This window comes from Plectropomus leopardus, chromosome 2 (assembly GCF_026936395.1).
Source record: "Plectropomus leopardus strain MGB_pleo_1.0 chromosome 2, ASM2693639v1, whole genome shotgun sequence".
NCBI lineage: Eukaryota > Metazoa > Chordata > Actinopteri > Perciformes > Serranidae > Plectropomus > Plectropomus leopardus.
This window is the reverse complement of record NC_142177.1, coordinates 30330760-30344897: the sequence shown is the minus strand read 5'-3', so window position 1 is coordinate 30344897 and position 14138 is coordinate 30330760. Positions and strand designations below refer to the sequence as shown.

Genomic DNA, 14138 nt, shown 5'->3' with positions numbered 1-14138 from the left:
GCATTTTAAAAAAAGAAAAAAATTCTTCACATTCATTTCAATCCTTCAAATCGAAGCAAATTTAACAAGTAATGAGCCTCCACAGAAATTTAGAGTCCAAAGTACAATATTTGGGTTTTTTTGTATTTGTTTTAGAATTTGGAATATAATAAACAACATAAAACGTTGTATAAATGCCTTTAGCAAATGTTAAATCAAAACTGAAATGTTCAACATCATACAAAGCAAGTTCCCAGTAACTTCTTTTTAAGTTGAGTGAAAATTTAAATAAAAAATGGATAAATAAAACTAAAAGTAAACATTGCTCCCATCTGACAATTATTTGCACATTTTAATTAATATTAACAGTGATCATTAAAATAAAACGCTTATACAGATAATCAGCAAAATGATAAATATCGGCCCCAATAATTGACCAGACTGACAATCTGTCCGCCCCTAGTCCACTACAGTCCCCAAAACAGAACCTTGTTAACTGGATTTTGATTTGACTACCTCGGTTTTGTTTTTCGCCGTGTGCACCAATAACCAAAAAAGTAGAGTTGTTTTGACACAGTTTAATGGAGTGATAAAGTAAAACCAACATATTCTGTAACATTTTATTTTAAAGACAAACTCGATGTTACAAACAGACTGAGGGCAGAGTGACGGTGGACTGACAAACTCTGAGATCCGTCAGGACATTTTGCTGCTGAAATCTCTCCTGTAAACGAAGCCTCCAGTTCTCCAGGTTGGACTGCACCGCTTTAAGCAGAACAGCTGGGACGCTGAACGAGTACAGACAACACGTATGACCTGCGGCGTCCGTCCGCCACGTGGCTGAAGCTGTAGTCACCGTCAGCGGCGTCATAGACAGACAGTTTTCAAAGCTCTCAGTCTGATCAAACCAGTAAGCGACGGGGTAACCCAGTAAAAGACCAAACACCGTGCACAGGTTCCAGTGCTCCGACTCGTCTCCGACACGATGAGGTTTCTCCGACTCCTCCTGTTGGTCAAACGCTCTCAGGAGAAGCAGCAACTCGTGCGTCGTGCTCTTCAGCTCTGCTCTGAGCGGGTCAGCGATGGCGGGCTTCTCGAGTGAGCGGCAGACATCTATCACAGCCACGTGGTTCTCACGAAACAGCCGTTCTACGTTTGATCTGACTGTGAGGGGATTGACGATGAGGGTGTTTCCGTTTAAATCCAGCGTGAGAAGCGATTTAGAAACCAGCTGCAAAGACTGCAGAGAGCTCAAATACTGCTGCACCTGGTCTGCGCCGGCGCCGTTGCTGTCGTACAATAAAGCCGGTTTCAATCCCAAATCAACAGCCGAGACCTGAGCAGCCAGGTCCAGACTCTGAGGGACAGACAGAGACTTTTTACCAGCGCGCAGACATTTACGAGCTGCAGCAACGAAGAGCTCCTGAGTGGACATTTTTTCTGCACAAATTCATAAATTAAAGCTATTTTAAAATCTGCGGGTCAGACACGACGAGAACAGAGACACTGATTCAACGTATTTCTCTTTAGGTAATCTACAATAACACGACAGAAAATATTCAACAGAAAACTGAAGCTCATTCGGATTTTTAACTAGTCATATAAAAGTTTCATGGTCGTTTATACATATCCGGTGTTTCTTCTTTGTTGGTCCAAAACACCTAAAGGAACACAAAGATATCGTCAGTTACAGACATTAAAATAAATACAAAAAAAAGAGAAAACTGCTACATCAGTCTGCACATGAACTCCTGTTCAGTTTATATCAACCAACAAGTTATTTATAAACTCTGATGCTTTCTAATTTAGAGATTTTGGTGAACTTTAAAACTGCACAATGTATGTATGAATTTAAAAAACGAGATACTTTGAGAATGTGTCCAGAAGTTACAAATTAGAGTGACTCAGTATGAACTAAGAGGAATTTGTATGTTTTCAAACACAAAGATTAAAACAAATACAGAACAAAGATATTTAACAGTCACAAGTTAATTTGTGGGACAGTTTTGAAAAGCAAATGAAAATGTGTTAATAGATTTAAATAAATATAAAAAATAAGATAAGTTATAAACACTCATGCAAGTATATGGTATTATGCACGGGACTTTCAGGTATAGATAATATGAATATATTTTGTTTTGTTTGCTTCTTTCACTTTTATTATAGAAACATATATATATATAAGGGAACAGTGGAAAAATACTTTGCTGCTCTGGTTTGTCAGTGCTTCAAAAGTAATGACTTAATATTGATTTTTCAACTTTTGTGTATTTGAGTTATTGGAAAGTAACCAAACTAAACTAAAACTTAACTTTTTGCAGAAATTTTGATGGATGCACAAAGTTGTCGGCTGTTGTGCCGAACAATAGCTTGGTATTGTAAACCCAACATCACCTCCTCCCTCTGGCACTAACAAAGAAGATGATCTCACCATCATCCTGGTTTTGGCGTCCACGTATTTTGAGCAGGTTATGTCACGGGCTGAGGAGACATCAGGTCAAAATCTGAGAGATTTCTAGCAACCCAAACTCCAGCTGCAAACAAGCCCAGGTTCACCAGAAGATTCCTGAAAATGAGTAAGACGTGCACCGAGTCACAAATACTGATTTACTCTGACAAGATTAAACTTTTAATCAAACACAACAAATACTACATTGACAAATCAGCCGAAAATAAAACTACTACACAGTGGCTACAGCCAAATCAAAGCACTGAGCATTAAACACTGTTTCTATGTTGTATTTGATTAAAGAGACCCAATTTCCCCGGGAACAGTGGGTCTTGTTGTAGTCAATGACTTTAAAGCTCCACAGCAGATCTGAACACCTCACAGGCCCCACAGAGTGCTATAAATGTACAGAAATTAGGAATGGACCATACTTTTTTTCGAGGCCGACACTAATACCGCTTATTAGTAGTTAAAGAGACCGATAACGATAACCGATATTTGGAAGAGATGTTTCAATATTTAATAGAATTTAGAATACAACAAACAAAAAAACAAAACTTTGTTTAAATGCCTTTGGTAAATATTTATTAGAAACTGAGACTTTCAACATCATATACAGCAAGTACATTATATGTATATGAAAATTAAAAAAAAAACTTCATAAAAAAAGTTCCTGCCATGTTGACAATTCCTTTGCATTTTTTAATTAATTAATTTACCGTCCATCAATAAAACGCCAGCACAGACAATACACAAAATGCCAAATATCGGCCCAAATAATTGCCCAGGCCAATAATCTGTTAACTCCTAACAGAAATAATAAACAAATGGCCCCAATGTTGTCTTAGGGGTAAACAAAAATCTGTCTCATTAGATGCTGTAGAGGTGTTTTTATATTAGATGTTTCTGTCTATACTGATTAGTTCTTCACTTATATTAACACATTCAGTACATTATTTAAAAAAGTGCATGTGAAACATTTATTTTCTGTTATATTCGCTACTTTAAATTTGGAACTAGGTTAAAGCTTAATGCTATGGCCACGTTTTATTTTCCAGTTAATACCTCCCTGTTCTAGTCAACTGTGCAATCATTTTTCACAAAAATACATGAAACAGGTAAAGATGAAATACAAGATTTGTCCTAAAATCCTAGAAATATTCAGGAATCGTACAAATGTCCTAAAATCCCAGAAACATGTCCGGCCTTCAGTCATTCAGGCAGAGCGCCCCAGTGTCCCTGATCAGGAGACCTGCAGCGAGCCTGAGATTTTAGGGTCCGCCAGAGTTGTGGGGCAGATGAGCCCGGTTGGTAATCCAGCCCCGATAGCGGCAAAGTGGACTAACCTTAGTCCGGAAAGACAAATTGGACGAGACAAGGACAAATGTCCCCGGCGCAGAGTGCTAACGTTAGCCACACGGCTAACAACCACACAGTTCAAACACATTACTGAACATTTCTCCACATTAGCTCACCTTCTGAAGTCGTTCCTGTCTGTTGCGAACCGACAGGCTGAACTGATCCAGTCCATCACACCGGAGGACGGACTCGTTTTACCGTTTGCTCCGCTCATCTTGTAACCGTGCGGCGTAACGACCGAAGCAAAAACGAGGAGCAGACCGGAAGACACTGAAGTTCGCTTCCGATTTGTAGCTTCCGGGGAGAGTTTAATGATAATAATAATAATAATGATAATGATAATGATAATGATAATGATAATAATAAATGTTATTTATAAAGCACTTTTCAAGTACTCAAAGACACTCTACAGGAGTTAAAAAGCAACATAAACATGATAACGTCTGAAACCCACTTTCACCTTCATATAACCTTTATTCTGTTTGTGAAAATGCAAAACACGAAGATTTCACTGCATTTTTAAAAAAATCTAGTCCAAATCTGAATATAATATAGTGTTTTTTCTAATCTGGACCTGATTCAGTGTGATCTACGTGTGTAAAAAGCAGTGAAATGTCCTTTTTTGCCCTATCATTACTTTTCACAAATGTAATTTAGATTTTAGATTTAATTTAGGAATTATCTAATACAGATTGGTCTAAATATCATAGATTTTGATCTGGACCTAGTTCAGTGAGATTAAAGTGCGGGGAAAAAAGCTGTGAAATCTCCCCTTTTTGCTTTTCCACAAATAGAATAAAGGATTCACAAATCTGAGAAAAATAGTATTTATCTTCTCTGGGATAATGTTGTCCAGACTGAATTATTCCAAGTACAGAGGTTTTCAAGAGAGCCCTGGTCCAAAGTAGTCTACATGTGAAAAAAGTAGTGAAATCTCCCTTTTTAGTATTCTGACAAATACAATAAAGGTCTCAGAAATCTGAAAGTTTCAGACTGCATTTGAGGAGAAAAGAAAAGCCGAGCGATCAATAAGCAATATAAAGGGATTCTCTTAACTCTCCCCTTAGCTGCTGAATTAAAAGCTCTGAATCGAAAGCCAACTTCAGCACCATGAGGAGGAGGAAGAGTAAAGGTGTAACACAAGTACGGCGTGCGATAAAGCTCAAACTTCTCACGTCCTTACCCCAATTCGGTTTGTATTACATGTCCAAAGATGTCTGCCACCAGGTACCGTCGGTTCCTGAAGCTGTGTGAGGAATGGCCCCGGGACGAGGCCAAGAAAGCCCGGGATTTGGGGACGTTTCTGCGGCAGAGAGTGGCCTCAGCCTTCCGCGAGGGTGAAAACACGCAGGTAACGTTTAAACTGACACAACACACGGCGACATAACACGCCGAGCTAAGCTAAGAGGATAACCGAGAAAACAGCCGACAGCCGTCGACCTTGTCTGCCCTGCACGTTTAACTGATATCCTGGAAGACTCCTAATTATTAACATAATAAATGAATTAAGCTTTAAAGGGTCGATGCTATTGTGCTTAAGTTTGGATCAGTTTGTACTTTATTACACAAGATAGAAAGGCTGTCATCATGTAAACACTGTTGCATAAGGGGTGTGTAAGTTACCAGCACAGCTTTGGGGCACTTTTCACTTAAATAGTTATATTTTGAACAATTGTATACGTCATTAAATGTTATAGAAACATATTTTGCTGTTTACTCTGCTATATAAATTTTACGGAAGGATAGTGTAGTAAAACTGGCTGATTTTCAGGTTAATATTGAGGTGGCCCCAGGGGTCAAAACATTTCACAAAACATCTCACTAAGCATGACATTTCATGAAACACAGAAATATCTCGCAAAACATGACATTTTGGAAAACACAAAAACATTTCAAAAACACATTACTGGAATTTTGTGTTTTGACCCTCAGGGTCACCGTATAATATTGATATTTTACATAAACACATCAAAAACGTCAACATTAATGCATCAAAAGTATATTCCTACATACATTTTTCATGCAACTAAAATACAGCATTACTTTAATGTATTTTGCAATATATATGTGTATATGTTTTATATTGATAAAAAAATGCAGTATTTATTTACTGTATTTTATATAAATATAAAATAAATACATCAAAGTACTTATTACTACCAGCTAGAAAGACTGTTGACAGTCTGTATATTTTGTATTTTCGTAACATACTGTGGGTGAAAAAAAATATTCAGGACAATAAAGTCTATCTTATATACTTATTTTTTATACTACTGTGTACTTCATTACATGTGAAAGAAAAATATGGTACATTTTACTACACTTAATTTATTTTAACAACAATAATAACAATATTTTCGCACACTCTATTACAAAACTGTGATTTTACATTTTTCACAGTATTTTCTTTTCATATTTTTATCGTATTTTTTTCTATTCTATATTTATGTTTCTTGACTTTGGAGTGCTTGATTGATACTTATTTTTACAGTGAGGCATGTTCCTTGTACGGAAAACCTACTTGGTATAAACCTGATTCGGATTATGGATAGTTATTGCAGTGCCAGTGAAGTTAACACTAATGTCAGTATTTGAGAAAGTTTTAAAAGTCAGATGACTGATAATTCTTTTTTTTTTTTGGCAGATTATAATGTTCTCAGTTTTATTCTCTTAAAAATGTCATTGAAATATCTACAGTTTTTTTTAATGGAGTCTGTTAATGGTAGTGTTCACATTGTTTTCGGTGAGAAATTCTGTTGGTAGCATTTGACTTTTGTTCAATCAATACGTTTCCCACCAGATCTCAGATCCAGAGAAGTGCGACCAGATTTATGAAAGTTTGGCCCGCATCAACGGCAACTACTACAGACAACGAGTACGTACGGTGTCTGTCTGTCCATGTGTCCAATACATATTCACATTTAATATGTGCTTCTCTTACTGTATCTGCTACATTCAAGCATTAAGAGCTATTTTGATGAATTATTTTCTTGCCTAAACAATGAAACTAAATGCAGCAGATGAGAGAGAAATCCCTCTGTGGACGATGCATTCCCCTTCAAAGTCTGTAACATTTAAGATGTTATCGGCCAAGGAATAATTCTCTATCACGCCTGAGACTGTAAAGAAAACCTTGTGGCAGTTTTGATTCAATGATGAGGATAATAAAATACTTTATAGTTTGTACAAAGGTCTTTCCTAACTCTTGCGCTTTGGTTAACATGTAACACAGATGAAAACTGTTTATTTGTCACGTAAATTAAAGTTTTTTTCACTTTTCCCTTGCACTTTAAAACATGAAAAATGCACAGAAAATGACTCTCCTGAGTTCATTCAGCTGCTTTATGAGTGGGTATTCTTGTATCTAATGTACTTGAATTTAATGCAAACATGTCTTTTTATCTGCTCACAGTTTCCTCGTGTAAGAGACACAAGCTTTACCGGAGTTACGGTGGAGGAGTGTAAATTGCTTTTGTCAGGTATGACCCCGCAATATCATAACTATATGTTTATGTCTTCAGGACTACTTATGCAGCACAAAGTTAACTTTGTTTTTATTTGTATTTTTTTTCTTAAATAGCTTATTTTTAAACTGGATTTTATTTTTTTTTTTTTTATCTTTGCACCACCTGTTTGCACTTTTGCTATTTTTAATGTTTTTTATTTTAAAATGTTTAAATCATTTTGTGATTAATTTTATCTTTTGTATTCTATCTCTTTACTCTTTTATTATTAATCTGTTTTTTTTAATTATGTTTTTATATTTTTTTGCTTTGCAAAAAACTTTGAATTTCCCTGTTGTATGAAATGTGCTGTATAAATAAAGCTGCCTTGCTTTATTTCTTCAGGGAATGTGCAACAGATGGACGAGGAAAAAAAGGGTTTGTGGAAGACGTTAATGGAAAGATTCTCCAAGTCACCAGAAGACGTTCCAGAGAAAGCTTCTGAAAAATAACTTTTTTTTCTCTCTCACTCTTTTTCTCATTGCATGTATAGAAATAAAGCTTATTGTTGTTGTTATCTTTATGAATGTTTTTTTTTTTTTTTTTAGGCTGCAGTTACTTTGGTTATTCCAACTTCCACCGCTTATTCTACTGGGGGGAGTTGCTGCAAAAAAAACCTTTGATACTCTTTGGTAATAGAGTGCTGCAGGGATGACGTTTTTCTGTTGGCTGATGCAGATTATAGCATCGCCCTGATGGCCTCGTCAAAAACCCTACAGGATTTTTCCATTGTATTTTTGCTCATTGCAGAAAATAAGCTCTGTGGCAAACAAATGTTTACGATACTTAAATGTTTTGTTCAGAAAGATAATCTTCACAAATGAACACCTCTTTCAGAATTTTTGAAGCCTTAACACAGTCACCATAAGTAAAAAGCTATTACAGGGCAATCACAATGAGACACATCGCGCCAGGTGTGACCGCTCCAAAAACGCCTTGAGCAAATCTGCAAAAGCAGCTGGGAGCGCCTCGAGCCGAACTGCACGGCCAAAAGTGACAATGAAGAGCAGTGCTACTCAGCACTTTGAGCTGACAAGTTGAAAAGCTTTTCTTACTTCCAAGATCAATAACCTCTAACTTAAATAAATCAGTGTTCAGTTTTTCTCACTTTTTCTCAGATTTCAAATGTGTATGCCTCACTGGATGTAAATTGTTTTCCTTACAATTTTTTGGTGACCTGATGTGACTGAAGGAATGTATTCAACAGTGATTAATTAGTTGTAAATCTTTATTTTAACTGAGTTATAGCAGTAATAACATCAAAAAGCTTATAAAAATGCACACATTTGAGAGTTTATTTTAAAAAAAGCAAATAAATGCAGTTTTACACATTAATCAAAAAACACAAAAAAACCCACATTACAAAGTGATTCTTATTCACCTCAAGTGAAATATAATTGTAGTGCAATTGTCCAAAACCAAAAGCCAAGCGGTGCTGCAATTTTATAGGAAGAAATATTATTTTGAAACAAAGCAAACAGAGTTGCCTTCTACTCCTCTTTGTCCTCCTTGTTGTCTCTCCATATGCAGTAGTTGAGGGAGGTGGCGAGGCACAGCCAGGCCAGGTAGGGCGCCATCAGCAGTGTGGCGGTGCGGCTGATGGGATACCAGGACACCATGGTGGCTCCGACGGTCCCAGTGAGAAACACAATCTCAATGAGTGCCTAAATTGGGGAGAGACAGGGACTTTTGTGTGGATGTGGGATGTTGAGCTGTGTCATCTCCCAAAATCTTCTCATGTAGTCTCCCAGTTTAAGAAATAATAGCATTTTTGTGTGAAACTCACCAATTTCAGCTTGTGTGCACCAAAGAAGATAGGAGTCCAGGCCCAGTTCAGAGCTAGCTGCAGCCCATAAAGTCCCAGTGGAACCAGTGCATCCTCAGTGAAACCTCCCAGCTCTTTCCACACGAGGTAGGAGCCATATCTGCATAACAACGATTCAAAAAAGCAAATTTAGACAAGGAGGTTCCATCATTGTGAATAAAAAACTGTAGGTTACTAAAATGCTTACCCCATGCCGGTGTACAGACATGTCCACACGACAGGGAATGCCGCATTCGGTGGACGCCACGATGGTTTCTGGAGGGTTGGGTACCAGGTCTTCACATGTTTGCGTGTGACGTAACCGCCGTAGAGCCCCCCCAGGTGAGGCAGGGCGGTCATTCCAAGCATGGGCAACCACATGTTCTGCAACAAGAGCAGGACACATTATAGATCACCCTTTTTTACACAGAGATCCCACTAAATCAATCAATCAATCAAACTTTACTTGTATACTTTTCATACAAACTAAGAGAAAGTGCTTCATACATTAAAACCCCCTTAAAATAAATAGTAAATAGAGAAATATAGTTCAATTAAAAGCCAAACTTAACTGGTAGGTTTTGAGTTTGCTTTGTAAAATATCAACCCCCTCTGCTGCTTTATACTGCTGAAATGAAGACCCTTCGATGGAAATGAGCAGCCAACTATTCAAGGTGGTAACTAGACTATGGTCTAACCTAGCAACCCACTGTATTGGCTACTGGCTTTGCTGGTCATCAGCATCAGCAACACCAGCTGGCAGGAGACCCAATAACATCCAAGTGCTTATGATATTCATTGTTAATAGAAGAGATATAGATTATAGGCGGTTTAACCTTTTGAAACCTGGGCAAATTAGTTTGGTTTCTTTTAAAAACATGGGAAGAAGGCAATGAGCAACTTAAGAAGCAACGACCCCAAAATTAGCAAGAAATGTGTTAAAAGTACAAGAAAAAAGTACAAAATTACCTTAAAATAAACAAACATAAGGTTTAAAATAAAGGTTAAAAAAAAAGTTAAAATAAGACCTGGAAAGGTGCCTGAAATATAATTACATAAAAATAATTACATATTTATTTATGATAATCAAAATTATTAATTATTATTAATCAAACAGTTCTCTGGACATAGTTCCCTAACCTTTATTAAAAATAATTTTCTAATTATTTTCCAATCTTATCAGCATGCTTGTTATCATATTTCAGAAAGGACTCAAACCAGTTTGCTCGGTTTCAAAAGGTTTAAATACTTGTGACAGGCATCTGATTGCAGCAGAAAAAGTGTTGTCGATCCAGGTTTCAAACATTGGTAATTGATATCGGCTTCATTGATTGTGTAACGATATCGGTCGACAACATTCAGGTCAACGAAGGTCTCCTGCTGTGTGTAATTTCACAACAACCAATGCGTGGCTAGAAAAGATAAGCAACTGCAAACAAAAACCTACATTTATTAGTAAAACAGCATGTTGCGGTTAGTGATCTACATAATAAAAACGATCAAATTAGTTTTAACGCAAAACATGTTAGCTCGTGTTATGTAGTGGAGTCTGTAGGTAACGTTAGTAACATGTTAACTCACCTCTCACTCAGCTGTCAACTCCTCCACACAGTATGTTCAGTATCTTTGTCGTTATGTAGGACTAACTAAAGCTACACACCTCGGGTTGGCACCTCGTGCATGCTGCTATATTGTGATATAAGTTAGTCGCGCGGGCAGGGCTGTGTTATCAGCGCGCTCAGTCGCAGACACTCCCCGCGCTGCAGACAAGCGCCGTGACGTCGCAGGACAAACTCAAGAGTACGCTGACTGTTGGTGGAGCGTTTCGGTAGCTGGCCGAGCCAAATTATTATGTTGTATAACGCTACAGGGGCTCATTAAAAGTCCAAAGGTCATAAAATACGCTAACGCTTCCTGACTTCCCGCACGGACGTTTATTACACATTTCCGCGTTGATTACAAAACACACGCACGCGACTGGATGGGCGACATCAAAGATTAAAAAGCTGTCAAGATGATTCCCTGTAAAACCTCCCACGGGCAGGTTATGTGTGAGGTTAGAGGTAGTCAAAATATGCTTTAAGTTAATTGAAAAACGTGTAAAATAAAATAAAATAATTCAGAATCACTAGAGTGTTTGCAGGCCTCTGTTCCACTTCTCAGAAAACTGAACATTTTCTCAGTACATGACATAAATATTCAAATATTCACCAGATATGTGTGTTTATATACCATGAAACTTAAATTAACAGCCCAGGCTATTATTTGCTTAAATCACTTTGGGACAGGCGTCTATATGGGAAACACTTTTAATTCCTTCAAACTGTTGATCAGCAAATATGGAAATAGGCTACAGTCAAATTATTTATTTAAACCTTTTGAGACCTGGGCACAATAGCTTTTTGTTATTCAAAAACATGAGAGGAAGGTAATGGGCAACAAAAGAAGGAATGGCCCAGAGGTTAGCAAGAAATCTGTGAGAAATATAGCAAAATTACCAGAAAATTTGACAAAAAACAGCTAATTGTTTTTAATAATTCTGTAAAATAATTTTTAAATATAGAATTATGAATATAGTTCAGCTGCCATTTTTCCTTAGTTAAAAAAAGTCATCTACATCAACTAATCTCTTTTTTGCATCTTCCTTGTTTATGTTTGTGTGTAGTCTGTCCACATTAAACAAAAGTTTAAACATATCTACATATTTGTATGCGTGATCTAAGCAGCTAACTAACATTATCTCCAGTAGTTAGCCAAGAATCCAGTTTTATACATCCAAAGAACTTCTAGGCCTATAAAAATGATCTGCACAGGCCTCTAATTGTAGTTTTACAGTAGTCATAATTTTCATTCAAGATATCTATAACGTCATATTTGACTTGTCAAACCGACAATTGGAGATATCCGTAATTCAGTTATGACTGTTCAAAGTGACTGTATATATTGTTTACCATATTGTATTATGTGTAGACTACGTATGTGGGATTGTGCAGAGTTGTGTAGTGTTTTCTGCGATTTACCCGTGTCAGTTTTTTTTTTCACTTACTAACGATACTGTATTCAGTAGGTCCATGCCAATAAGGCAGACTTTTTCTTTTGAATGCAGACAAAAAATCAGTTCTTTTCATTTTAAAAACATAAAAAACACATTTAATTTAGGATGTCTATAAACTATAAAATCCAGCACAGTAAAAGATACAATTAAGCTTGAAATAAAGACTGGAAACCCTAAGATGTGTTTCAACTTTTCATAAAGACCAATGAACCCTCTATGAGAGAGCAGACAGACAGATACTGACAGTGCCAGCATGTTACCAGCTATCAGACATGTGAAAAACACCTGTTTTATATTAGCCGATGGCCACAATAACCACTGCAATATAGTACCGGCTATAAAATGGCATAATCCTAACTTCCACCAACTAGACAGTGCAATTTAAAAGCGTGATAATAGTTCACTAATGTTGCAGAGTCAGTAATTTCTCTTTTGCCTTTCTTTCTTTGCATTTCTTTATTTAGATCATGCATATTATAACAACTGGAGAGCTGAACATAAATAAAAACAAGACGGAAAGGGTGGTGTCCTCCATAACTCTTTTATCTGTTTTATTCAAATAAAGAAATATCTGTTAGTTTTGTCTTACTTGTACGTTTTTGTTGGGTTTTTTTTGTGTGTGGCTGTAGTAGGTGAAGTTAATGAGAAAGAGTTGAGGTTTCTGGTAAGACGGAGGGCAGCGGTGTCTCTGAGCAGTGCAATAATGACTCATAGACATTTAAATAAAAAATAGTTTTCTTATGACTTTCTGTTTGAAGTGGGCAGAGCTGGAGGATGTTGGGTGTTGAGGTGGGACCGTGTAAACAGACTGCTTTGGGTAAAACATCTGGCTAAAAGTTTGCATGAGGTACAGTAATGTTGGTTCTGTGAGATGAAAGGAGCATTTTTGATATTTCCACAAAGACTCTCTTTCTTTCCTTTAGTAAATAGTCGTATGAGTTGTATGAGGTACTAATCCATCGTCGGTTGTTTTATCTATAGTATGTTGGTCAGCACGCCGGTATTGAGAAGCAGACAGGCGAAGCTAAGCGACGTCCTGCTGAGGAGGGGAGGCAGCAGCAAACTGTATTTTAGCCACCCAAAAAAAGTTCTAAAATTTATATCAGTTTAGTTTGAATTTACCAAAGTCACACAATAACACAGACTAACTGACTGTAGCAGTGAGCAGCAGCTCTCATGTTCAGTGAGCTAAAATAACTGTTTTTATCAGTGAAGTCTGGTGGCTTTGATCAGAGGCGGGAACTGAAGCTGTATAAATGGCTTCTCTGTCAGAAAGGGCTGTCTGCATCTGACATTTGTGCCTCTCCTGTGAAAACAAACAAGAGATGAAAGTATCTGAACTTTTAACAGCCACTGAGATCTTATTATTGAAACTGAAACACCACTAAATTCATAGCAATTAAATATTTTACCTTGAAAAACATGACTTTATTCTTACTGAAATTAAAATATAAAATTTCTTAATTTGTAATTTCAAAAGCTGAATTAGATTTTTAATAATGTTTGCACTATCAGATCCAAAAATTGAAGTTTCACACTCAGGTTGTTCATATACAATGGCTCAAATTCAGATCTAAAAATTCTAGTTGAAAGTATTCAAATAATTCAATAAGTCAGTTGTCTTTTAGGTAGTGGGTAGCCTAGAAGCTGAATATTTTCAACACAAATTTTTAGATTTGAATTTGACCGAATGAATTGGGTCAACCTGAATACATTGCCTAAATTCTGAAACTTGATTTAAAAAAAAAATTATAGTACAGGTTTAAAATGACAAGACAGGGGACACAGTGAAGGGGAATGGCACGTAAGGGCCACAGGCTGTAAGGACTCTGCAGGGCTCACACTCTACCCAGTGTGCTAGAGGTCGCCTCAAAATCAAATTTTTTTGGATCCGAATGTGAGCAATCAAATTTGAGCAACTTGAATCTAATAGTTTTGAAATAAAGAAATGTCGTGTTTTAATTCCATAGAGGTGAATTCAGAACAATT

At 36.8% G+C, this 14138-nt stretch overlaps 4 protein-coding genes across 4 annotated transcripts; 1 reads left to right on the top strand and 3 right to left on the bottom strand.

The window, feature by feature from the left end:
* Positions 1 to 542: 542 nt before the first annotated feature.
* c2h1orf74 (chromosome 2 C1orf74 homolog) lies at positions 543 to 1414 on the bottom strand. Its single transcript, XM_042508153.2, has one exon. The coding sequence runs from the start codon at positions 1412 to 1414 to the stop codon at positions 623 to 625; it is 792 nt and encodes a 263-aa protein (XP_042364087.2). The 3' UTR covers positions 543 to 622.
* A 75-nt stretch (positions 1415 to 1489) lies between these two features.
* tomm6 (translocase of outer mitochondrial membrane 6 homolog (yeast)) lies at positions 1490 to 4063 on the bottom strand. Its single transcript, XM_088090562.1, has 3 exons — positions 3904 to 4063; positions 2411 to 2545; positions 1490 to 1640 (listed from the first exon to the last, which is right to left on the bottom strand). The coding sequence occupies exons 1-2, from the start codon at positions 3999 to 4001 to the stop codon at positions 2449 to 2451; spliced, it is 195 nt and encodes a 64-aa protein (XP_087946688.1). The 5' UTR covers positions 4002 to 4063; the 3' UTR covers positions 1490 to 1640; positions 2411 to 2448.
* Positions 4064 to 4925: 862 nt separating this feature from the next.
* On the top strand, positions 4926 to 7813 carry uqcc2 (ubiquinol-cytochrome c reductase complex assembly factor 2). Its single transcript, XM_042508209.2, has 4 exons — positions 4926 to 5138; positions 6588 to 6662; positions 7200 to 7266; positions 7636 to 7813. The coding sequence occupies exons 1-4, from the start codon at positions 5001 to 5003 to the stop codon at positions 7740 to 7742; spliced, it is 387 nt and encodes a 128-aa protein (XP_042364143.1). The 5' UTR covers positions 4926 to 5000; the 3' UTR covers positions 7743 to 7813.
* Positions 7814 to 8500: 687 nt separating this feature from the next.
* tspo (translocator protein) lies at positions 8501 to 11040 on the bottom strand. Its single transcript, XM_042508181.2, has 4 exons — positions 10676 to 11040; positions 9303 to 9478; positions 9077 to 9215; positions 8501 to 8954 (listed from the first exon to the last, which is right to left on the bottom strand). Exons 2-4 carry the CDS (start codon positions 9473 to 9475, stop codon positions 8781 to 8783), a joined length of 486 nt encoding a protein of 161 aa, XP_042364115.1. The 5' UTR covers positions 9476 to 9478; positions 10676 to 11040; the 3' UTR covers positions 8501 to 8780.
* Positions 11041 to 14138: the final 3098 nt, after the last annotated feature.